The 25,516-nt window shown below is 37.7% G+C and overlaps 1 protein-coding gene across 4 annotated transcripts in view; it reads right to left on the reverse strand.

The window, feature by feature from the left end:
• Positions 1-25,516, reverse strand: part of GTF2I (general transcription factor IIi) — an 81,041-nt gene that overhangs the window by 31,910 nt on the left and 23,615 nt on the right. For 2 of the 4 annotated variants that reach the window (XM_010573484.1, XM_010573486.1), the window contains exons 4-13: positions 23,766-23,900; positions 23,149-23,332; positions 22,921-22,949; positions 21,700-21,748; positions 20,959-21,002; positions 19,425-19,502; positions 12,347-12,403; positions 8,669-8,731; positions 6,862-6,963; positions 852-917 (exon numbers count right to left, since the gene is read on the reverse strand). In XM_010573484.1, coding sequence (XP_010571786.1) covers positions 852-917; positions 6,862-6,963; positions 8,669-8,731; positions 12,347-12,403; positions 19,425-19,502; positions 20,959-21,002; positions 21,700-21,748; positions 22,921-22,949; positions 23,149-23,332; positions 23,766-23,900 — 807 coding nt within the window. Of the gene's footprint in view, positions 1-851; positions 918-6,861; positions 6,964-8,668; positions 8,732-12,346; positions 12,407-19,424; positions 19,503-20,958; positions 21,003-21,699; positions 21,749-22,920; positions 22,950-23,148; positions 23,333-23,765; positions 23,901-25,516 lie in introns of all 4 variants that reach the window. The other 2 variants (XM_010573487.1, XM_010573485.1) reach the window with 2 other exon arrangements.

A 25,516-nucleotide genomic window follows, 5' to 3' on the forward strand; every position in this document is an offset into this window, starting at 1 on the left:
GTCAGGAATAGCTCTGTATTCAACAGACTCAACAGGAGATTTTTAGGCTGGCTATGTGCAAACACCAAAACCAAAATTAAAGCAATTCACTAAGAATGATGCTCCTTTCTAGAGCAATTAAAACTCTGTGAATCAGATTCTAAACTGTTTTTTTACTTGGTGTGAGTTCCTTTCAGTGGGCTGTTTAAATGTCAGATGATAGTCACACCCAAAACACGTAGTAACTCCAACATCACAAGGTCCATTCTGAAAGCACTTCCACTTTTCATGGCAGAGGAGCACTACCATTTATTGTGAAATTTTGCTGATGCTGTTTTAGTCTGCGATATGTGGACACAAAATATGTCTAGGTGCAACATCTGGAGACAAATTCCGAAGTCTAACACGTGTGCTTCTTTTTCTCTCCAAGAACCATTAACATGTAATTGTTGCTTCACTGCAAGTCAATCATAATCAGAAAGGAACAATCAGTCAGTGGTAGCCTCTCCCCAGAGCCATTTTAAAAGATCATCTCACTGAAGGACTCAGTGTAATTACAGGAAAAAAGGCCAGCTCTCTCAAATGTGGGTGGCTCCAGACATAAGCACACTGGAGCCCCAGGAAACTGAGCACAACTGAAAAATAAAATCAAGTTTTGCACTTCGGTGCCAAACACAGGCACCCCATTTTGAAATTACTGTGCTCATCAAAAAAGCTACTTTCCCCAGTTTTAGGTCTTCTAATAATATTTAGCCCTTTGGTGCTGTCAGTACTGGTGTGCTCCTGAGCCAACAACAAGATGCATGCCAAAGAGCTGTGATTTACGGCGTCAAAGGAGTAGAGGCAATTGTTTGGAAAGGAGTGCAACATACCGTATTTTTTTTCAAACAGCTCTTCAACTTGCTTTCTCAAGTCTGTAATTCGTGCATTCCATTTCTCTGCAAAGAAAAGAGAAGGACATGTCAGACTACAAATGAAACAGAGAATCTCTTGTAAAATCTATGTTACCACTAAATGAAATATGCAGTGTGCTTTTACTGCTCACTTGCATACAGGTGCCTGTGGAGTACAGTACAGGCTATACCTTAAAAATATATCGATACATACAGGAAGAAAAAAGGTAGAATAAAATGTTTAAGATTACCTCCAAAACTTGTGCAGATGTTAAATCGTTTAAAAAAACCCAAAACATAAACCAGGCTAAAGTAACTTCCAAAAAATGGTTTCTCTTTGATGGCTCAGTCGGCAGCTCTCACTACCATCAGGGGTAAAGTCAGTTTGCAACCGCTGTTGATAGTTACCTAAATCTGGGCACTGAGAAGCTTAATTAGTGAAGCTTGATCAAGCTTACAGCAAGTCCATGAAGTTGTTTTGGCACAAATCTGTACAAATATCTGGGTCAGGAGGCATCATGCCATCCTTTACCTTCATCCAGTACTTCTCCCAAGTCCTGATGTTGCAAAACATCCCCATAAATCCTATTTCTGAAGGAAGATACAGGCTGCAAGACAGAAGTTATCCAAATCCAATCGTGTGTTCCATGGAGAGCTGGATTAAACAGCAGAATTTTAACATCTAATTTTCTGTCTGTGACAGAGAGCACATGTTTTCACAGCTTTTTGTACTATCTTAATACTTCTAGGAAAATGCCACAACTCTTTTGTAGATGGTACCAGATGCTAGCTGGCCTTTTAAGAACAAGTTAATAAGCAAGTATACTTGCAGCTTATTTCTTACACCAAAGACTTGAATCTAGTAACTATAGAGGTCAAAAAATGAGGCCATTCAAGCTATTACATTTTCAGTTGTCAAAAAATTCTTGTATCAGACAAGACAGAGGATTGAATTTTGAGTCTGTATCGAAAGGGCTTTAAATATTCATTCTCAGACCAATGTACACAACTTTGGTGGCCATGTTTAAGCTTATATTTTTTAATGTAATTTCATGGATATCAGTAGGACAGCATGCTTCAGATGTGGGCAAGAATAAGACCTTGTTTAGAGGGGAAAGGGCGTTTTGGCATGCTGCCTTGCATCTACACATAAACTCTTCATTCAAGTTACCTGGCATATCACCTACATGAATTAACCTGTTTCTATTTTGAAATAACATCGTTGTGGATAATCTATATAATTGTTTCTGCCACCATTTTACTGCTATCCCGTAGTACACAGCTTCTTAGCTGATAAACATGTCTTGAACTCAACATTTTCTATTCCTGTGTCACTTCAACCTTGTAATATTTCTCCCTTTAACTGCAGATGTATAGCCAGATGAAGCTCTTTTGAATTCCAGCACGAACAGCAACTGCATTTTTTGTTGACGTACATACAGAGCAATGGATTAACAGCAGCGTTACCAATAAGTCAGGAAAATACGCGTTAGAATTTACTGGCCTAAAGGGGAAACCCTGCTTTACTCAACAGAGCTGGTGAACACACATGGACAGTCCTGGGACAAGGGTTTGGAAAGGCATCTGTGTGACTCCAGATTGTAACCCAGAGAAAACTGTAACAAAGTTGAGATCCCTTCAGTTCATCAAGCTTTGAAGCAGACTCAGCAAAGATCTCCTCTACAACTCAGGCTGGTTTATGTCAGAGAGAGAACAGCCAGAAAGAATGTCATACCATATTACAAAGCAACCATATAGAAGTATATAAGTAATACTGTTCTGATATTGGTTGTTGCTACAATTTTAGGAGAAGCTGCTCCCACCCAGCCTGGTCTCCCTGTGCTTGTTAGCATGCTCACAAGAGTGTTTCTATATGAGCCATTAAGTTGTCAAGGCTTCGTGTTTCTCAGTTACCAAACCCCACAATCGCTGGCCAAATACTCCATGCAGATCTTTTCAAGCAACTACTTCTGTGCCCCTCTTCCTCCAATGGAAACACTACAGGATTAATAACCAAATACACCACAATACAGGCATGTTTATTTGGAATGGTGGATACATAGAGAATAGGCAATTAATAAAAAAATCATGAACTGGCTCACATTTTGATCAGCACACTGTTTTTTTTAGCTACTTTTGTATTTTATGAGCAAATTGTCATGTCAGGCTACAGAGATATTTCAAAATTCAGAGGTGTTATCAGGTAACCGGCATGATTTTTATTCAGATTGTCAGCATTATTACCCCTTGGATTCAATTACTGTAAAAACATTCTTTTGTCACACATTTCATGCCTACGTAGCAAAGTTGAAGAACTACCACAAAGCTAAGCTGATACTCTGGTTTTGGTAATCACTCTCTGCAAAGCAGTTTAGTTTTCCCGTAAGCACAAAGATAAGTGGTGGTTTCCTTCTATTCCTATATATACACCTTCTGACACATGGGAAACACCATCCCAATTAAATAACAATTCTGAAAACTTCTCCAGTCTGTCCACAGTGTCTTCAATTTACCCCATTCTCTGCTCCTTAGGGACATGCTCCAAATAATATCCACTATAGTAGAGGCAACCTGCACAGTGCACACAAAATGATGCTGTTGTGGTTTAACCCCAGCCAGCAACTAAGCACCACGCAGCCGCTCTATCACTCTCCTCCTCAGCTGGACAGGGGAGAGAAAATATAACAAAAGGCTCGTGGGTCGAGATAAGGACAGGGAGAGATCACTCAACAACCAACTACCATCACAGGCAAAACAGACTCGACTTGGGGAAAATTAACTTATTACCAATCAAACCAGAGTAGAGTAATGAGAAGTAAAACCACATCTTAGAACACCTTCCTGCCACCCCACCCTTCTTCCCAGGCACAGCTTCACTCCCGAATCTCTGCCTACCCACCCTCCTCCCCAGCAGCACAGGGGGACGGGGAATGGGGGTTGGGGTCAGTTCATCACACGTTGTCTCTGCCGCTCCTTCCTCCTCAGGGGCAGGACTCCTCACTCTTCCCTTGCTCCAGCGTGGGGTCCCTCCCATGGGAGACAGTTCTCCATGAACTTCTCCAACGTGAGTCCTTCCTATGGGCTGCAGTTCTTCACAAACTGCTCCAGCGTGCGTTCCTTCCATGGGCTGCAGTCCTTCAGGAGCACACTGCTCCAGGGTGGGTCCCCCATGGGGTCACAAGTCCTGCCAGAAAACCTGCTCCAGCGTGGGCTTCCCACGGGGTCATGGCCTCCTTTGGACATCCACCTGCTCTAGCGTGGGCTCCTCCCCGGGCTGCAGGTGGAGATCTGCTCCACTGTGGACCTCCATGGACTGCAGGGGGACAGCCTGCCTCACCATGGTCTCCACCACGGGCTGCAGGGGAATCTCTGCTCCAGCACCTGAAGCACCTCCTCCCCTTCCTTCTTCACTAACCTTGGGGTCTGCAGAGTTGTTTCTCTCACATATTCTCACTCCTCTCTCCAGCTGCAATTGCAGAGGGATTTTTTCCCTCTTAAATCTGTTATCCCAGAGGCGCTACCACCATCGCTGATGGGCTTGGCCTTGGCCAGTGGTGGGTCTGCCTTGGAGCTGGCTGGCATTGGCTCTGTCAGACATAGGGGAAGCTTCTAGCAGTTTCTCACAAAAGCCACTCCTGTAGCCCCCCTGCTACCAAAACCTTGCCACACAAACCCAATACAGATGCTCAGGTACTAAGCACATCCCTATTCCCATCAACATGCCACACAGTACTCTGTGGGGAAATAAAATGGAAAACACACAGCAACTCTAAGCATGCTACAGGCTGGCAAAACCTGTGTTCAACAGCATGTCAAAATGGGGAAAAAAGTATCACACTTTCCATCACTGTCATAGTAAGACAACAACTAAGGGGACTTTTTTTTCCCACTAAAATGGTATGACACAACTGCAAGACACAACTTGAAGCTTCTGAGCGTCTGATAAAATCTCTAAGAAAGCAAAAAAATGTTGTGGGAAGAGATTTTTACTGACAATGTCAGTTCCTTTCAGCAAAGATATTTTTAACCTGAAATATTTGCTTCAGAAATATTTCTGAAATGCAACCTCCCTTCCCAAAGTTTAGCAATTTCTATCAAGCATTTTACCAGACACTTTTCATTCCTCCCCCTGGTTACAATTATTTTGTTTTCCACTTTGTTTTCCTGTTTTCATGAAACTAAGAGCACAGCACATTATTGACCCTGCTTCTCAGGCCACTTGGGGTACCTGATCTCTGACTCAATCAAGACATACAGGAAGTCTCTCCAACTCACAGCTATCAAACATCTGGATCTCATCAATGTTATGTAAAATACTGAAAGTCCTTATCAGATGAGACAGATTTCTCTCTCAAGCATCTATACCTCCTTTCCAGTCTTCTGAGTGTATGTGCCTTTGTCACTCTGCAGCTACTCATGATAGAATTAAATACCTCCTTTCTCCTGTCCAATTATCTAATATTAGACTTCATTAGTCAAAGGTGCAAAGTCTTCTGAAATGTCCAAACAGCAGCACTGCAACTACCAACAGTTGCTCTTTTTTTCATTACAGCAAATGAAGTCTATTTCTCCAAAACCTCTCACATTCATTTTGTGTTTTAACCAGACCTTGTAACATTGTAGAGAAATAGCACTTTCTGTAGGTGAACCCCAAAAGCGAGTATGAGGGGCAATAACCCCAATACAATTTAGGAAGCCCAGGAATAAAGATCTCTGAATACTGAACCCATGAGCTGCAAAACACTGTAATCTAACTGCACGGCATGTGGTTAAGAGCAAAGTTTTCTTGAGAACAGCCCAGAGGGTTAATCTACCAAGTCAACTCAGAAACAACAGTGAGCAGGTAAGCTGTGAGATGTTCTTTGACTGGTGTTTCAACATTTCAAGCTCAACTCAAACTTTTATCGTGCTAATATTTTATTACCTTTGCTCTCCATGTCTAATCAACCTCACTGTTTATTCCCTTCAAACACTGCTGGCCTGCCAAGCTTAGGTGCCATTTTCGACTAAGGGACTATATTCTAGCAAACACTTCTGTAGTATTAACTGCTCAATCTTCTCCTCTACTAATGTTGCCATTATGTTCTCCTGATCCAACCAAAACATAACTAATGCTACATGTGGAACTGCCTATTAGTATTAATGATCTTTTGAGAATAGAGCTCTCAACAATGTTTTATTCATTTTTGATGAAATTAGCATGAAATAACATGTTTCATGCAAAACAGATTTCTGAAGAGGTTCCATGGGGATTTTTCAATTGACCTCAAATCCCAGTGTTCCTAATAAACATCTCAAACATTGTGCCAAAGGACATATTCCTGATGGCTCAGAACCTTACAGAAGTACACAGATTCATAGGATATCTGCCCAGAAACCAAACCAAAACAAGAAATAAAGGAGAGGTATGGGGCTGCAACAAATCACATGGGAAGTATTTTTAACCAGAATAACTATGGTGTGTGGATGCGTTTCTGCAGTGAGAACTCTACATAAGGCATCATGAAAGAACACTACCAAAAAGACCCCAACTTTTTGTGTGTCCACAGGGATCAAGGCAGGCTACTTGGCATAACACTCATTTGCTTACCTTCCCAAATGTGGCTGCCCTCAGCACATCTTCATTGCTCACAGCACGTATCAATAAAGACCAGCTTGACCGGCTCCTGACCTCTAGTTTGCCATAATTCAGTACACTAGTAAATTCAGTCTATTTTCTTGTCCAAGAAATCAGCTGACAAAAATCTAGACTTATTTTTTATTTTATTAAATTACTTGCAGTGTCTATTCAGATGGTCACTTTGAATAATGAGAAACAACAGAGGTAGCCTATGATGATGATTACACTGCTGCAATACATCTACAAAGAGCCGTACACTCTTAAATGAATATGCACACTGGTGTGTCTCACTCCTGCAGTGTGAAATTGTCTAATACCTTTTTATAAAACAAAACAGAGAGACAAAACAATGTCTAATTTTTATCTTACCAAAATTGAACTCTCTCACTTTTCTTCTCCCAGTATTGGCAGCTTCATTAGCTGACTCGGTATTCTTCGGTCTCTTGTTAGGGGGCAAGTAGTCGTCATCATCTTAAAGAAACATAAAAATATCACTATTTTAAAGTCCAGAGAAGTCATGTGCAACATTGGAACTGCTTTGAATTTCAAAGCTCTAATGCAAGTAATGAACTGTGCTTTATCAGAGCATCACATTTTGCAACGAATTACTTATCTGAGTAACTTTAGAAAGCTACTGACCTGGGTAGGAACAATTTGCATAAGAGAGCCAGCACAAGGTGTAAGATGGCAAAAACCAAAGCTTCTTATGTACTTCCTAAGGAAAGCAATATTGTGCTCTGAAACACGACTGTACATATCATGATCACAAAATGACCACACAACAGCAAAAGAATTCAGGAAATAAATTGTGCAGACACAGACTACACTTTTTATCTAATTGGAAGTATCTTCCCACTAATAAGTCTTGAAACAGTACCTTAGTTTTATCTTGGAAGAGCTCAAAGGTGCTAAAACTGGTTTCAAACCTATGTAAAACTGATGGACGTAACTGAAATTCATTGAACAGGTCAGTCCTACCTCAAACACACACAAACAGACAGAGGGGGAAAACTGCAAACCCTAGGTTATTTTTCAGTGAGCTGCTACTTAGCAAGTCACTTCCCAATCCAAAACACTACCTTCCCTACCAGTTAATGAGTTTTTAAGATTGTCCAATTACCAATATCTGCAACCTTAGAGAAAAGAAATGGTTAAAGCAGACGAAGAAAATTAATTTCACATACAGAATAGCATCTGCCCAGTTTACGTAGGAAGAATAGTATTACACATTGACATCTCTTGCACCTATGCAGTTGTATTATATTCTGTTAGAGAAAACCTTTTCAGAGCATTTTTACTTTTGTGGTAAAGGCCTTCACATATACACAGAACTTAATGACTATTCTCTTATTACCTTTTCTGTTGAGGTAACGTAAGAATTATTTTACTGCTGGGTTATAAAAAGGTGAATTTAATGCTAGAAGTGTCAACTTTGTCCTAAAATATACTACCTAATTTCTGAATAGCTAATTTGGTGGTCTTAATCTTACCCATTCCAGAAGCAAGCATTACAAAAGCCAATCTCAGAACTGTTTTAAAGCAGTTATAGGACATGTAATTCAAAAAATACAAGAAATACAGCTGACTTCCAACCAACATCCTAGCATGAAAACAACATGGACACTGGTTAGTGGCTTTAGTGCCATTCAGATGAGAAAGGGAGGAAGTAAGTATAAAGGTTTCTATCTCATATTTATTGATATTAGACAAATAAATTGAAGCTTAACTTACAACACCTGTAACACATCATTTCTGTTTGGTACAATTCTTCCCAGAACCTACTGTTAAATAGATATTTTATATAACTACAGTGTGCTTATAAAACGTGTTCTTCAGAATGAATGTTGTAAAATCTTTTTAAAATCTAAATTAATGGCTGCTAAATAACGAGTATCCTTCATTACCAATGCTTGAAAAATATGTGAAAGATGCAAATCTCTGTCACGCATCATTTCAAAGCCAGCCCAGTCAGTGAAATATGTTTCCGTATATTCCGTATATTCCGTTTATAAAACTTCTGGACTAGTTATGTTTACCAAGCAGTGCACGATCCAAACAGCAGTCAACACTGGCACATAATTCTATTTATTTAGTACCAAGTAATGCAGGCATTGTAAAACATTGTTTGAACATAAAAATGCCCAATGGACTGAAATCAATGCACTGGAGAACTAACCTTCGATGGTGACCTCGACCTCAGGATCCTCACTTGTTTCTGAAGGGGCATGCTGGGAAGAATCTGAAGGGGGAAAAACAGGACTGCTGAATGATGGTCACAGAAAAGATTTTTAAGCAAACACTCTGTGATTCTGTATTTAAACTAACACTTGTCAAAGAAGCCCCCTGGCTCACTGAAACGTTTTGCACAGTGTGCAACAAAAACAGAACCAAAGATATTTTACCATAAGCCTTTAAGGAATTCTAGACAAAGGTAAGGAGGTGGGGATTATACTTGCTAAATTGTGTGTACAGTAGTGAAGAGTTGGTGTTAATGACAGTGGGAAATTCCTTATTCTTGGCTTAATAGGATTAATACAATCATAAATATTTTCCCTTTGTTATCAAGGGTTACTGAAAATATAAACAAAGGCTGTGTGCCCCTACAGAAGATATATGTCTTTACAGACTCACAGTTGTTGCACTATAATGATTTCTATAACAGGCTGCAAGGCCAGCAGTGAAAAACGAGAGGGAAATTCATAAACACAATGCTTTCGTTGGGGCAGTTCGCACCAACATAATAAACAGGATTAGGCTTATCAATACTCAGTGGGAGAAAGAGCAATTTGCATTTAACTGCAGTAAAGTTTAAAAAAGTGAAGCTAATTGTATTGGAAACTATTTCAAAACTAAGTAGCAATGTATGAAGGAATATATTTTAATTATTCTGGCAGAGTAATGCTGCGCTTGTGCATTTTGAAGAGTATCTTCTTTCAGATCTCTGTAAGCTGGAAGTATGATATCACTTTGGGAGCAAGTCTGAAGGAATCTCTGTTTCAAAGGCTCTTCACGTGATGTCATGTGGAGTAGAGATTCAGCAGTATCTACTGAGACACCTTAACTGGAGTCTATTCAAACTATGTCAAATATATCATCTAGTTCATGGAAAGCATAGTATGAAGTTTTGATCTAATTCAGAGTGAGTGCTGGGTAGGTAACTAGCAAATGCAAAGCACAACAAAAGGAAAGAATTAGGACGTAATGGTCATTCAGTAGATGTGAACATAAAGTATGGTCATAAAAATAACTACCACATCAACTGATCTCTTAGAGCCTTTTTTGAGAGCATTGGAAAAGTTTAAAAAACCAAAACCAAACCAAACAACTTTTGGAAATTTAAGAACAGCCACAAAGACTGGCAAATGGTCCATCTAGTCCAGTACCAAATCCCTGAGAAATTGTCATAATTAAGAGAAACATGCAAAAATGTCAAAGCAGATGGTAACAAAGTTCTGGAAGAAAACTCCCAGATAGGACATTTCTTCTTAAGTCATATTAAACCAACTGGTTTAAACTCTAAAGTAAGTTTTTTTAAACAAAGTATTATCATCACTAGGTATTTTTTGATCTTAGCTCCTAGGCAGCAGCCTTCTTCACAGTTCTAAATGTTGTCATTCGCTGGCACCGTCTCCAGTTTCTCAAACGTGATTTCATTCAGTTTAAAACAATTTATTTTGATGCACATAACCTTAACTTTCTGATTGCTGAATTTCAATCACACCATGCTCCCTACTCATCCAATGTCACTAAGACCTCAGACACCTTTATCAGCTACAGCTAATCTCGGAGATTCCAGGCACACGTTAATTTTGCCACTTCCTTTTTCACCATCTTGTCAAGGTTACTGGAGGGGAAAAACAGCGAAAACCCCCAGTGATATACACCAACAGATAAGTTTGTACATCCCTCTAATGTTTTCCTCTGCAGAAAACAATCATTTCTGCAAATCTGCATCACAGTCTGTAGCTTTCAGACAAACTTTTGGAAGAACTTCAGATGCCTATTATATGTATTTCTTTAATAATAGTTAGGATATACACCAAAGGCTTCATAAAATCCAAACACTGTCATCAATTTTTCTTTCTTACTCATTTTTGTGAGGATTAGCAATAAATAATTTTATTTGACAGAATCCAGACAAGACTGCCTATGCTGTATGCCTATTTAAACAACAAATGAAATCACTACCTATAGACCTTTTCATAAATACTAACCTTCATGAACAACAGGTTTATTCTATTCAGCAAAATCAGGGTGCAACTTTCAGCATATCTCTTACAGAAACTTGTAAAGGAGATCAGCTTTAAGAAAAGGGTGTGTAACAACACCATATTCTGACACAAAGGGCCACACTCAGCATCTGTAGCTATAAAATTCTACACAGTCAAAAACAAAGCAGAGTCAGAGTCTTGGTCGTTTCATATCACACTTCCCTTTCCTCGGGCTCTCTCTTCATGGTGAGGCATTATGCTTAGGAAAATAGAGTACCTAGATTATTTCTTCTCAAGTAAGTAGAGTTAATAGTACAGTCAGCAAGAGCAAAGAACTATATTCACCTTTATCAAGAGAAATGCTTTTAAATTTCATATAATGGTACCCTTAACTATGGTGATATTTACCTTCAAAGCAAAACTAATGAGATTTGCAAGAATGAGTATTGCTGCTAGCTTAACTTGGCCTTAAAATCCAAAAAATACTCATAACTCAGGTTTGAGAGTCAGGTACCTAGAATGAACTAGCTGCAGTACTTTTAACATCATGTCAAAGCATTAAATGTTGGGTGACAAGCACCTTACAAATGCAATTTATGATTTAAAAGAATGACGACTCCCATCACAACTTGCTTGTAGTAAGCCACAGAGTGGCATGATTTGGGAGATTAAAAGCAAAACAAAACAAAAACCCCAGAAGTCAACCTTGTGGAAATGTGGAAAGAGAATGGTTGGAGAAGATGTGCAACTTAATTAAAGTGCCATCTTTTCAAATATTTCTGTAAAATAATTTCCAGTCATGTTAAATTATTCTCATGAAAAACATTTCATATCTCTAACTTTGTACTGGTATTTCCACATCTGTTCCTTCACTGCAGTCGGAACCCTGGTGGCTTCCTTTAGACAAATATAAAGTAAAAAACATACCGTAATAAAAACACAAAAGGAACTTTTAACATCGACTATTCAAAGCAAGGATTTTTGTAAGGGAAAATTCCAGAACTATAACGTTCACATGAACAACATACAGAAGGCTCAATTTCTGAATCTTAAATTCATGACAGCAGGAGCACTCGTGACATTATAAAGAAATTCACAGGTTGAAATGCAGATCAGTATTTTCTAGTGTTTGCAAATGGACAAACCAGTATTTTTAATACAGACTGTAAGAAGCTGAAAAGAAATGTACAATTTTTGAGTAAATTTATTTCGGATATTGTTCATATATAGTAAGTGTATGAGGAGTAAGGAACTCCTTCCACTAAACACAGACTTACCATATACTTTGTTCTGTATATAGCCATTCACCTCACACACAGCTGAAAGAAAATGATCAAGTTGTACTCATAATACATAAGCAGAACTTTACTAAACTTTATAACCAGTTATGAAACAGACTGAATTTCATGATCAACCTGATGTTCCTTTTTGAATTTAGGAAAGAAAGAAGTGAGATTCTCTTCTGTATGTCTCTCTACTTGGACACCTGAAAATCAAGGCAACTTAAATTTTCGCTTCTGTTGAAGTTTAAGTTCCAATACCCTAACTCTTACTTCAAATCAAGGAAGCAGAGCTTTGAGAAGTACAACTCACACATTCAATTCCCAAAACAGATGTGAGAAAAATACAACTAAAAGATTTACCTGTGTAACTTTTTGCAAGAGCAATTTTTTCATCCATCTCTGATGTTTCGGAAGGGCCTGCTTGGGAACAAAGAGAATGGCTTTTAAATTGTGTCTCACAACAAACACATTTTCCCAGTCCATAGAGGAATCTGCCAAATAACTCTTAACTTCATATATCATATAGAATTTCATACTTTCTGTAATGTTGAACTTAGGAAAGACCATGTGAAATACTAAGAATACATAAATCCTTACTCATCCAGTTCAACAGAATAAAAAAGTTGAGGGGCTAATGGCAGGGGTGTGCATTTCTTGGACTACTGAACTGTCAGAGACTCATGCAGAACAGCAGGTTTTCCAATTTTTTGGTGTTAATAAACTAATTTTAAAACATGAAATGTTGATGGTTCTGCCTTTTTCCAATGAATTTTTAATCAGCTAAATCTTCCTGTTTGTTAAAATTTGTATTCCTAGGGAGTCCTTTTTGACTTTAAAATTTCTACCTACATTAAATAGACAAATTCAGAAAGATTAAAATAATTTACAACACTTCAAGGTTGTTTGCTTTTCATCACAACAGCTCTTTTGATGGCTATATATGGACTGCTTTAAAAAGGCTGCTGCAGAAAGCAGCACACAAATGACACTTAAAAGACTAAATTAACACCCCTAAAATCCTACTGCTTAACACTTTGGCACTCCTGCAGTTATACTGAAAGGAGTGAACTGCTTGCAGCACAAATAGCTTCACGCTGACCAAGAGATCGTTCTATACCACAGAGATAGGTATATAAAACTAGCCTATGTGTGGCATACAGGAATGTATAGGACTCAGTGGAACTGAAGGATTTGGACTAATTGTTCTGTGTAAATCAAATCATTGCTGTGTTCATTTGCAAAAGCAATCTGCAGAAGATCATATACCACCCCCCACCCCCCACCCAAAATTATGGCCATTTAGAGGTACGTTTAAAAGTGTATCAACAACAAATACTAACAGCTTCACAACAGAAAAATCTACTGTTAACTAATAAGGCAAGTGAAATATTTCAAACTCATTATTTCATATACACAGTAAGAAAAGATAGAAAAGAATGTTGTCACAATCAGACTTTATGAGTATTTCAGTCAATTGAAAGTACATGTACAGCATCAAATACTGTGAGTTATTAAAGAAAATTACTATTTAGGGATTAAATTTTAAGAAGAAAAACATAACTATTAGGTGGTTACAATGTTTGGTTTAGACAGTTCTGCCTAGTTTGATTGCTCAGATTTTCAAAGGGATTTTAAATTAACAGGATTTCAAGTGAGGAATCTATACAAGGTTCTTTGTTTTACATGCATTTCTTTCAATAAGTGCTGTTTTAAACTGCTCCTGCCACTTTTTCTTTGCTGGGGCATGTTTGAGTTTTTTTCTATTTGTCTCTAACTCAGAAGAGCTCTCTGACTTGGTTCAAAACACGGCTCCAGAAAGTGGTACTGGCACAGTCAAGACCATATTCCAAAGATGGGAAAAAGCAAGGGGAGGCAAAGAAGCAAGGCAGAAGCCCAAGACATCAGTGGTGCTCTAGGCCACACGAGAAGAAATTCTCATCCAAATAGTGTGATTTGCAACTGTTATGGGCAAGTGGGAATAGAACACAGCCTCCCTGGCTGTGCTGGAAAACAACTCTGTGGACTAAATTTGCTTTTATTTAAATCAGCATATTCAGTGTACGCAACCAAACGGGAGTGTCATTTCCTAAGAACTCTTCAGAACATGCAATTATTATAATTCATAATGCACTGACACACAGAATCATGCATCCCATTACAAGCAAATATCCTATTATAAGCACGTATTTTTGTGTTTACTCCTTAATTCAAAAATCCTGACAGGATTGTTTTACCTACATACTCTGCAGTAGTCTCTATATTGCATTATCTGCATGCCAAACACATGCTGTCACACAATAAAAAAGGAAAAATAGGAGTCTTTGACATATTCAAACTTGAAGAAAGATTTCTCTAGTTAAAAAGATACACTTACTAGGCTTACAGCCCTTGGGATTAAGCACAGAGAATTAAATTCCTTCATTGTTAATGTCAATAAAAAACTACATATACATGCAGTAAACACATCAGATTTTTTAAAAGTGACCCACACAGATTATTTTATGAAACCTGAAGCTCTTTTTTTTCATATTATGAAGTTTTGACAGAAGAAAAACAGTACGAAAAAATTGTTTCAGGAATTAAAAAGTGTAAAACAATATACTCTGCTAGCTTAATTTAGTAAAGACTAAAAAATTAAATTTAAAAGAAATCTGAAAGTTCTGCCACCAGGAGATATTAACAAAAGAACATACAATTCCACTTTACTGCATTCATGCACATAACAGGCAGACACACACACATCACATAACTAAGAAGAGCAAAAAACAAGTACAGTGGTAACCAGATCAAAAGAAGTTCCATCTAGGAATAAAAGTATGAGGAAATCACAAAAAAGAAAAAAAGAAGAAAACACAAGATAGAAGAACTTAATTCCACTGCAGCAGGTAGGATACAGGAGGAAGGATGGACACAAAGGTGGGAGATTTAATTACTAAAACCACAGGACACATTAGAAGTAAAATCTTGCAGTATGATTAAGTCTTGGAGTCTGAACTTAAGATTTGTAGGCAGAGCTAAGCAATATCACCTTGTATCAGAAAAAGCACCAAGTATGCTCTTCAGCTAAGAGCCAACTCTGCTATGCAACAAAGACACTTAGAAATTCTGTAACACTCAGACTAAAATTTGGTCTTTCATGAGCAGATAAATACCTAACAGACCACTGCACCTAAATCGTGTACTTGGGCTGGGGTTCTGCATTGAAGTGAAACCTTTGTTAAAGATGGCTGTTGCCATAAATCATAAAATTCTGTAATGCCTGTTACAAATATGTAATTTTTCACATTCTAACAATTCCTTTAAAAACAAGAGTAGATGTCATTACCTCGACAGTCAGAGCTATTCCTTCTGCTTACCCACCAGCAAACCATTTACTTACACTGAGATCAAATCTCTCAGCCTCAGTTTCTAATGGATTATGTCCTAACGCTACACAGACAAACCTGTGCCACTTGGCAGAAGGAATGGATTTATCATCTCATGGATTAGCATCGTCAGCAATGCTCACTTTTCTGGTCTTTTTTTTCGCTACACAGATGTTAGCAACGTGAACAATATGTAATTACCAGGGTAATATCAGAATGCCTTTAGGAAGCACAACATTGTGCTTTCTTGTTTTCTCAATATATTCTCTGCAATTTCTTGGTTTGAGACAGTATCTACACACTGAGTCTTACATTATGGCGGTTAGAGTTCTGCCAGGCTAACTTTACAGTTTTAGCCCCATTAAAATGGACATTACTTCTAGTATTCTGGGACATCGCCAAAGGACAAATATTTTGTTGTTAGAGACATACTAAAAGACATTCATGACTTTCAGCGTTCCAGAGTGAGAATAAAAACACAGTTTACATTCCCATTTGGGGCTTTTTTTCCAGCAGAAAATATTTTCAATCTCATTTGGTTTTGGATAAATGTCCTGTATTTTAACTGCCTCGCTAACATTTCCAGAAATTCCAAAACTGATAGCACTGTTCAACCACATGGTGTTTTAAAGAGAAAAGACGTTAGGCAGTTTTTACTCACTTCTGAGTGGTTTATGAGCTAAACGAGTCAGTTCATTAGACAACAGTTTGTAAGCTGAACCAGCCAATTCACAGGATGCACTGCTTACAGCTTTTTCCTTCTGCTTTCCATTCTCTTGGTTTTAACTTCAAGGCATCAGTGGTAACTGAAGACTTGCATCCACAAAATTGACAAGATAACATGCCTCTTTCAGGAAATGTTTGATCCTTAGTCAGCAATTTACTCGGTTCTGCATGGGCTATGTCTCAAAAAAGCTTGCTTTACTGTGTGCTGATGAAGAGGACTGGAGGTGGTACATATCCTCAAGAAATTGTCTTCATGTATTCCTGCTTCTTTGTAAATTAAAAAAAGTATAGCTCTTAATTCTATTCTGTTAATTCATTCAGAGCTGTTCTCACTCTGGCACTGATATTTTGATCTCATTTTTTCCATCAAAAGCCATCAAGATAGCCTGGGTCTTGTGGACAGCCTTCTATTAAGAAGCCAAGATACCTATCTGTTACTGTCCAATACATTTATGCATCAGCTGAACAGTCCCTCACTTGCAAGGAAACTGGTATAGAAGCCAGGAGGATTTACAGGCACAAAGATGTATTTGCATCAACACAGTACAGAACACATGCCCTGCTACTTGGCTTTAGGATCAGTCCTTGCACATACTCAGCTGGTCTGGACATCTGGCAGAAATGAATGCCGGACTCTCTGCAACAGCCACGGAAATATTCCCACAGCATATTAATATGCTTAATCTAGAAGTACAAACCACAGTTCAAGGACTAAACCACATTTTAACTACTAAACTAAGGAACAGCATTTTAACTAACATTTCTTTTCATAAGAGCCTTAATAACTGGTATTTATAGGTAAGGTATATGCAGGAATATCAACTATGATAGCTGGAATGCTCCAGTATGCATTATTTAGTCCTGCAGGTCTCTGCTCAGTCCTCTTCCTCATTTAGTCAATAGTCAAAATCTGGACTTTTCTTCCAGAACAGGTTGTCTTTGATATAACCCAAAGCATTTAACACTGCAGTGACCTTCACATTTGTCCAGGATACTGGAAAAAAAACCCACACACTGCCATACTGCTAGTGCCCACTGATGGAAAATTGCCTCTAATACTCTGTCAAAACACCCACATGAAGTTTTTGATGGCTAAAGTCCCTATTTCCCAGTCTTCTCACTGTGTACTCCTAAAACATTTCTAAATTTAGTAATACAGTATTAACTCATGGCAACATCCAAACACTGCAACATTCTATGAGATAACAAGAGATGAAAAGAACGTCCACCTACAGGTATAATTTTTCCCCCTGTTTGATTAACAGGAGAATTTTCCACACAGCGCTTTGGTCAGCATTACAGATTTGTGAGAGGAAGCAAACACTCAGAGAAAAACAATAACCATGAAATTTCACCAGTAAATCATTTTCTCCAGGAAGCCCCAGGCACATTGCTGTTCTTTAACAGTTAAGTTGTTTCTTCTCATAAATCGATAACCCCAGCTTTTGCTGTAGGGTATTTTTAGTAAGAACTATGACCCTAGCCATTTTCTTTATTTTGCAGCACGTCTCTACAAAGGCAATGCTTGGGCAGACTTGCGTCATTCCTCAGGAACACACCTCAGGATAACTGCACTTTTTTAAGGTTCACTTCTCTGCACAGCAACATCATGCACACACAACCCCCTATATTCCTCTTGAATTTATAGCTCTCTGCACTTTGTACAACCTTTGGCTTGAATCTGAGTGGTAGCAACTCGAAGAAATGAAGGGGAAGCTGCTTTACTCTGGGGAAAGCAGCATGACCGGACACGGTAACATCCCTTTCAGCTCACAGCACCCCATCACTTCTACCAACACACTCGGTTTTGTCTGGTTTCAAACGCAAGTTTGGAGGACTACACTGGGAGGGGAGAAACGGGGAGTTATTAATTGAGCACCATTTTATCTGAAAGAAATATATAGTGCTCTTTAGCAATCAGAAGATTTAAATTTAGGGTTCTGTAAAAGACAGCAGAAATTCCTCCCCCCAAACCCACATTGCTTAGACTTCACTATGGAAACATATTGTATAAATGGGATTTTTTAGCTCAGACAAACATGCTGCAGTACAATGGGTTACTATTTTGTAAGGAAGCGATTTCAGTACAGACTCTCTTCAAACAGCATTGGATTACACTTTGGGCTATTGGCCAAATTCTGACATTGTTTTTATGCATGAAATGGAAAGCCACAAGAGGCTGAAAAGCAAAAAGATGACAGGACTTGGCTTTGGAAGGAACAATGATTAGGTTGTCTCTAAAAAAGTATCTATTTTTACTACATTATATCATGCCTGTAACCACCCCCATCCCCTGAGGCTAGGCAATGTACAAATATGAAGAAAAGATAATCCTAATACCAGAGAATTCACCTTTCCAATTCTGAACTTGAGTGGTGACATTTTGCTATGCTGTACAGTTAAGATCTCTCTGAACAGTGCTCGTACACTACTTGAGACATGCCAGTACGAGAATATTGATTCTACAATCCTGTAGTTAGTTACTAAAGCACATTAGAAAATAATCTCAAGAATCTTTGTGTCTAAACATGCACAAAAATGTTATCTCAATAATATATAATATTACAAAATGAAAGGATGTGCTGTTCTGCACTTCATTGTTGAACATGCAGCTATCCTTCAGAGATGCGTGGCAGCTTGCCTGTGTTCCTCTGTATTGCTCAATTAACCTAACGACAAATGCAAACAGGCTGAAATAATAAATTTAGGGTTCTAGTTATTTTATATTGCCATTTATAAACATAACTTCTTAATTACTGTTCATTTCAACCTACAGAAATAATGATTTCTTTTCTCCAAGTTGAGGTTAACTTGCAGTATTAACTGGATTCGTAGAGATGAGGCAACCAACTGAGAGATACCTTAAAACATACACAGAGCCCGAGCCATGGACCTCAGTAATGTTGTTACGCTTTGTCTATATAAACTTTCAATACAATTTTGACACATATTGGTCATTCCACACAGGAAAAGTGATTGATACACTATAAAAGTTACTGAAACTTTAAAACTAAAGAAAAGATGTGCTCTAGACAGCATTGTTATTATGGTTTATTTCCTGTTTAAAGAGGTCACTGGAATTAAGAGTGGAATAACAGACCCTCAGAAAAAAACCCAAGCAGTTCAAGACTCACGGAATTTCTCCTTCAGCCCACACATATGGGTATGCTGAAGTTACACTTTTGCTCTTTTGGTGTTCTTCAGAATAAATGATAGCCACCATGGAAATACTGTATCATTGCACATTTAATGACCAAGAATAAGTAAAAAGAGAGGCACAGAGAGAGCAACACTTAAGCAATCAACCCTTTCATGAGATAAACACATATGAAAGTTAGTATCATTACCTGGAATATTATATTGATAATAGTCAGGATCATCCGATTCCTCCTTCACTGTTACTGTTGCCATTTCCAAAGCAACTCCTGTAGAAGCAACAAAGGAATCAAAAATAGAAACTAATAACCAGATTCTTAAAAAAAAAAAAAAAACAAAAAACAACAACAAAAAAACCCAAACCCAAACAAAACACCCACCAAGATCCTAACTGGACTCTACTCAAAAAAAGAAAAAAAGAAGGATTTTCAGGTGCTGAGACACTAAGCAACTGTTGAGTTAAAACAACCTGCTGGTTTCTTATGTTTCAATTTAGTCAGCACCAGAAGGGATTCAGGATTAAATGCTTCCCTACAAACTAGACATCCTTGAAAATAATACCTTGGATCTTAAGAATTTAAAAAAATGGTCTCCTTCCTTTTTGCCCATTACCACAGCCAGAAAAAAAAAAAAAAAGAAGAAAATTATTTTATCACTCATTGTGCTGAAAGTAATTCTAGACCTACTCCTGCTCACTCCTCTGTACAGCCAAGTTCAGATACGGTCTGCATCAAACTGTGCTGCTGATGGAGCAACACCAAAGGTCCTCAACTGCTCTTGGCTTCCTTCAAGTGAAATATCCCCTCCGTAAGCCTTCACAGCATTCCCTAAAATGTTTTCAAACCATGCCGACAAAAGGAGACTTACTTAAAATACCTAGAAAGCAGCACTGGAAAGAGTCTGGGACTGACTTGATGCAAAGCTCAAGTCAACTCTTCACACACATTAAGCTAAATGTTAACCATGCGGGGTTCCCCAAGCCACAAGTTTAAAGTTGCGAAGCATAAAGAACTAGAGCAAAAAACGGGACTAAATATAAAAACTTAATTCTTATACAAAATGCTGAGCAGTGTAGCCCAACCCAACAAAAGGGAAAATCACCAGCTTATCTCTAAGCACACCTGTCATCTCATTGGCTTTAATGGGATTATTCATGCCCTTACCTCAAAGCATACACTTAAGCATTGCTCTGCTGCAGATCACAGTGCCTTGCAGGATCATGTCCTACTTGCAGGGGAACTTAGGAATGCTTGGGCATTTTTTTTTAAACAACAAATAATGCCTTTTGCTATTTATTATTTATTTATTTCCATTTTAGCTAGAAAATTGACATTCTGTCATTTTTAATATTTTAGTAATATTAACAAATAAGGTGTTTTTCGCTCCCCATTAGGGACAAAGTGATCTTTAATTAGAACAAAATAAAAACCAAAGGAAGATCTTCTGCACTTAAAACTAAAATATTTACAAAGATAAATTACTTCAGTGTACAAAATTTTACAAATCTCCTCCTTCTAGAAATGGAAACATTTCGCTAAGATTCAATACTTGATAAAAAATCCAATTGAAAAGCGGACAATTTTAAGGAAAGAAAAAGTTTTTCTTCTCAGAAAGGATGGGTTTTTGCTGCTTTTTTTCTTGGAGCTTCCTATCTTCGTTTAAATTCAGCCTTCTGAACACAAACGGACCATTTTTTTGCAAATAAGGGCAAAATTTTGAACATACCAGAATCCTCATTTGGTTCCGTTTTCACTTGAATAGGAGGACAACTACAAAAAGAAACAAATCAAGCACATTGACATTATAAAAAACAATTATCACATTTTTGGAAAGTTCCTCAAGCTTTATAGGCTGTCAAGGAAAATCAATCTCCCAGTACTTTTTTCCAACTAGGAACATAAAAGTAAAAAGCCCCACATATTGGCTTATCTGATTTATCTCAAGGGAATTGCCAGGATTCTCCTATCCCTACATTTTCAGGACATATACAATATTCAAAGCATTTTTACCATTTAATGAGAAGCAAACTCAGAAGCACAGAAAACTGATCCCTGTTTTCACATTAACCAATTTTTTATTTATTCCAGATATAACCTCTTCATTTACTAACAAAACAATTTTAGTTTTTTTAATCGAGGAGGGGGAAGGAAGCAACATTACATCTGCTCCCCATTGCTGCCGTATCATAAAACATGACAAACTTATCCCTGACTGACAGACTATGAATTAAGAACACTCATTGGGCTAATTAAACCGAGGGGAAACTTTGCCATCTGTTTAATTCATAACAGTTTCCCCACAAATAATGGTCAAAAGAAAGAGAAAATTCAGCTTCCATGCTTTTTATAATCCCAGGCAAGCAAAAGTTATCCAAAGGTCAGATGGACAGAAAAAGCACATTAAGAGAAAGATAAACTATATGAAAATACATAGTTGATATAAAAAAACACATTATTTTAAATTCACCTTCCACCTGGAGGTATAATTGAATGTGAAGGATCTGTCATATGAGCTCCTGAAAGTTAAAAGACAATCTTTGAATTTCCCGTACCCCGTTTACCTTAAATACAAATTGAAAATGTAACATTGATTTCATGAAGCAAAAACCTGTTCACATTTTACAAGCATATGTGCATTATTTCTGTATTCACAGATATGAGGGAAAGATCTCATTAAACTGCTTCATTAATCTAGAAAGCAACATGAATATAAAATTACTTCAAATGTGCATTTCACCATGCTTTTCACTGCTCTCTTTCATGATGTTAAGTGAAAATCTTGGGAAATAAAGGTAAACAAGTCTTTCACCTAAACTCTGCTAAAAGAAAATGGATAGTTTTACAGAGATTCAGCTTAGTCCTAAATTACAGCTAGAAACAAATAAATTATGTTTTTAGAATGTCATTTACCACACTGAAAACCTGCCTTGCATTTTCAATACAAATATATTATTACCAGAATCTCTGTAATTTCCCCACTCTCTAGTCTTCTTACTAGGCACAGGCAACACATTTCTAATTTTATTAATCCAGCATTGACTTCTGGCTGTTTGACCTGAGAAAGTGAAACTTTTCTTTTTTGTCTACATTCCTATAGAGATTGCTTCATCCTCTTCATAAAACAAATCCTCACATATATGAATTTTCAAGTAAAGCAACATGATCCCAAGAAAGGAACAGAAGAAAGGATTTCTTCTAAGCTAGAAGTGAATCTTTGTGGAGTTTTTTAAAACTCACTCTAGCTCAGATTTTTTTAATACATAGAAGCTTTCATAGGAAGTACAACACCTAGCCACTTCAGAAGATTAAATCAATTTTTAAAATGAGATATAAATGCCCAAATCAGCTATGTATTGGAACACAGAGCACTGCAAAGTCTTAGCATCTTCTAAAAATGCAATGCAGTCCATCAGTTCACTTCTCCTTTCCCTAGGATACTATCCAATTCACATTAAATTTAAATTCAGTAAAAGGAGGAGGATGCAATAGAACAAATTTTATCTCTAATTAGTTGCTCATGGAAGAACACATAAAGGAAAAGGTTATAGTTCCATAAGTAAGGCAACTCGCAGTCTAGGATTTTCTGCAGTTTGCCACTTTATCCACATGACCAAATCTTGTATCTATATTGCTATTTAAACTAAAATTCTGATCTGTTTCTGTTTAGTCTGAGTAAGTAGTAACTTACCTAGGTGTTTCTTTGGCTCTAGGAAAGGCCTGTGTGGAAATATGGAAAGAAAAACCCATAGCTTTAGCAAAGACATCATGACCTACTTGGTAGCGTAACACTAAAGAGAGAGCAGTACTGTTTAAGAAAAACAGGCTGCAATGTATTTAATTAAAAATTAAAATTAATTGGACTTAATTTAAGTACAAAACCAAAGTGGACAGACCAGCACAAGACAGAGCAAATAACCTTTTGATGGTAAATGAGATCCCTGACTTGTTTTCCAAAATCCACTTCAGGGTTGAAACATCGTAATTTGCTGGATGTTTAAATGCAAGTCCTTCGGGCAGGCCCTGCACTACCACAGCAGACTGGTCCCTCTGAATCTTCTCATATGGCACAGGCACCACTGTTGACTTTCCTAAAGCTTTACCTAGGAAAAAAAAATAAAAAAGAGATCACTTTGAGGTCAAGAGCGCTCAAGTTAGCAAAAGGACAAGCCCCTTATAAAACTTTTTACTTTGGAGAGGATTGGAGCAAAAGTAAGGTGCAGATGCAAATCTCTACAGGAAACCAAGTAGTGCTCACATTAATGTGCACTGGAACCCACTGAGATACAGCAGCTTTCTTGAAAGAAAACTAAATGGGCTGTGCTGTGCAATAATGTCAAACCATATCCCACAAAACACATCAAGAAGAAAACTATCCAATATATGCATATGTTTTAGAATCAGCTACTAAAAGTTAAACTCACCACCTTAACAGCAGTATAGTTGGAAGGCTAAGATCATGCAGTACTTCCCTCCCAACTGGAATAAAAATATAGAAATCCAGAACAGCTATTTAGAAGACTTCAAAGCACCCACCATAGCAAAAGCAGAAAAAGTCCTCCACAGACTTTCTGAGAGCTTCCAGTTCCACAATATCCACTGTCAGTCTGTTTACAGGTGGTATACTTTTTGTTTTCTGCAGTTCTGCAGCCCTCTCCTCTTCTGTAACACCTGGCAATTAGTTATAAAAATAAGACAAAAATAAAATAGTAAGTTATTAAAACTCCCAGTACCTAGTCCCTCCAGTTAGGCTACAGACACTCAAGAAGGAAGGATTCCTGCCAGAAAATCATAAGAACTTATTTGCCATAGAAGCAAATGCACTTATCTATGTACGTAAGCAATGAGTAAATTTAAATTTACACCAAAAATAATATATCTTCCTTATCACCTCAGAGGTGTAAGAATGATGAATTAAGAGACACATCCAAGCAGGCTTTTTTTTTTTTTTTTTCCCCATGAAGAGGTAGAAAACACTATTAATCTCAGGACACTTTTTATGGAAGGGATTTGACTTCTGCCACAACAGCTCCTGTATCTTTCAAAAGACATTTTAAGTACACATCTCTTGTCAACGAATAGGAGGAGTTGCAAACAAGGCATCATCATGCAGAACAGAAGATTTCAGCCCTACACCTTGTTCTAGACTCTGAGCAAAAGTCATTGCAAAAGGAGTGAGGTAATAACAACACTCCAATATTAAGAAGCAAACAGAAGTGACTGTTTGAGGTGGCAGCCTTCCTTTCTTATTGTTCAGTCCTTGCAAAGATTTACTCAGAATCATCCAGCAAAAATAGGGGAAAACATCAGAGATATTCTGCATATGAAAGATAATGCAAGGGAGATCTGTGTTCCTATGTGCAAGAGAAGTACTGAAGTTGTGTCATGATTTCACCATGAGCAAGCACAGTGGTAAGCCTGAAACACTGTGATTTACATTACCAGTACTGCTGGCATCATAATTCTTCGCTAATACAAGAAAACAAACATCAGTCTGAACAACTGATTACAAATGGGTTGTGAAATGAGCTGAAGCAGCAATGCTTTTAGTAAAAACACATTTATAATCTTAAAAACTTGTATCTTCATTTAAAAGAGAATCTCCTCCTCTACAGATCACACATCTGCTTTGTGCCCTGGAAACCCACCTCCATGCAACATAAAGCTCTCCAGCTCTTCAGGCCTGAAACCTTTGCTTTCTCTGCAATATGACACATAATAAAAAAATAATGCGAATATAGGTATATAGTAATATTCCACAACACAGGTGCTTAACTAATGACAGCTTATAAGGTTTGCCTGCAGACTCGGGGATAAGAGACATCAGTTTCATTTATAGCTACCTGCAATGTCGCTTTTTGGGTGGGTTTTTTCCACATAAGAGACTGATTCACTGAAAACGCCTTTATTACCAGTTCTCAAAAGTGTACCTACACTTTCTAAAAATAACAAGCAAAACAAAAAATAAGATGCCAACACTGCTTACTTCCCATTAAAATGAAAAGCAGACAAAAAGATAGAAATTTTCCTTCTTAACTAGAAGAGAAATCCATATAGTTTTTTATTACAGGATTTTTATCCATTTTCTGAAGCTCACATTATGCATCTGCCTCCCTAATCTCTCCCACATTTCTTGGCCAATTTCAATTAAGTCTGACAAACAAGATCAAGTCTCAAACACAGTAAGATTTATAAGAGGTCTGCACAACTGATCAAACCTAGCAGCCATTCACCTCCTTCTGGCAGTACTGATGGACTCATCTCCACTTGCTGGAGGTTACACACCT

This window comes from Haliaeetus leucocephalus, unplaced genomic scaffold, assembly GCF_000737465.1.
Source record: "Haliaeetus leucocephalus isolate CR32 unplaced genomic scaffold, Haliaeetus_leucocephalus-4.0 Scaffold395, whole genome shotgun sequence".
Taxonomy (NCBI): Eukaryota; Metazoa; Chordata; class Aves; order Accipitriformes; family Accipitridae; genus Haliaeetus; species Haliaeetus leucocephalus.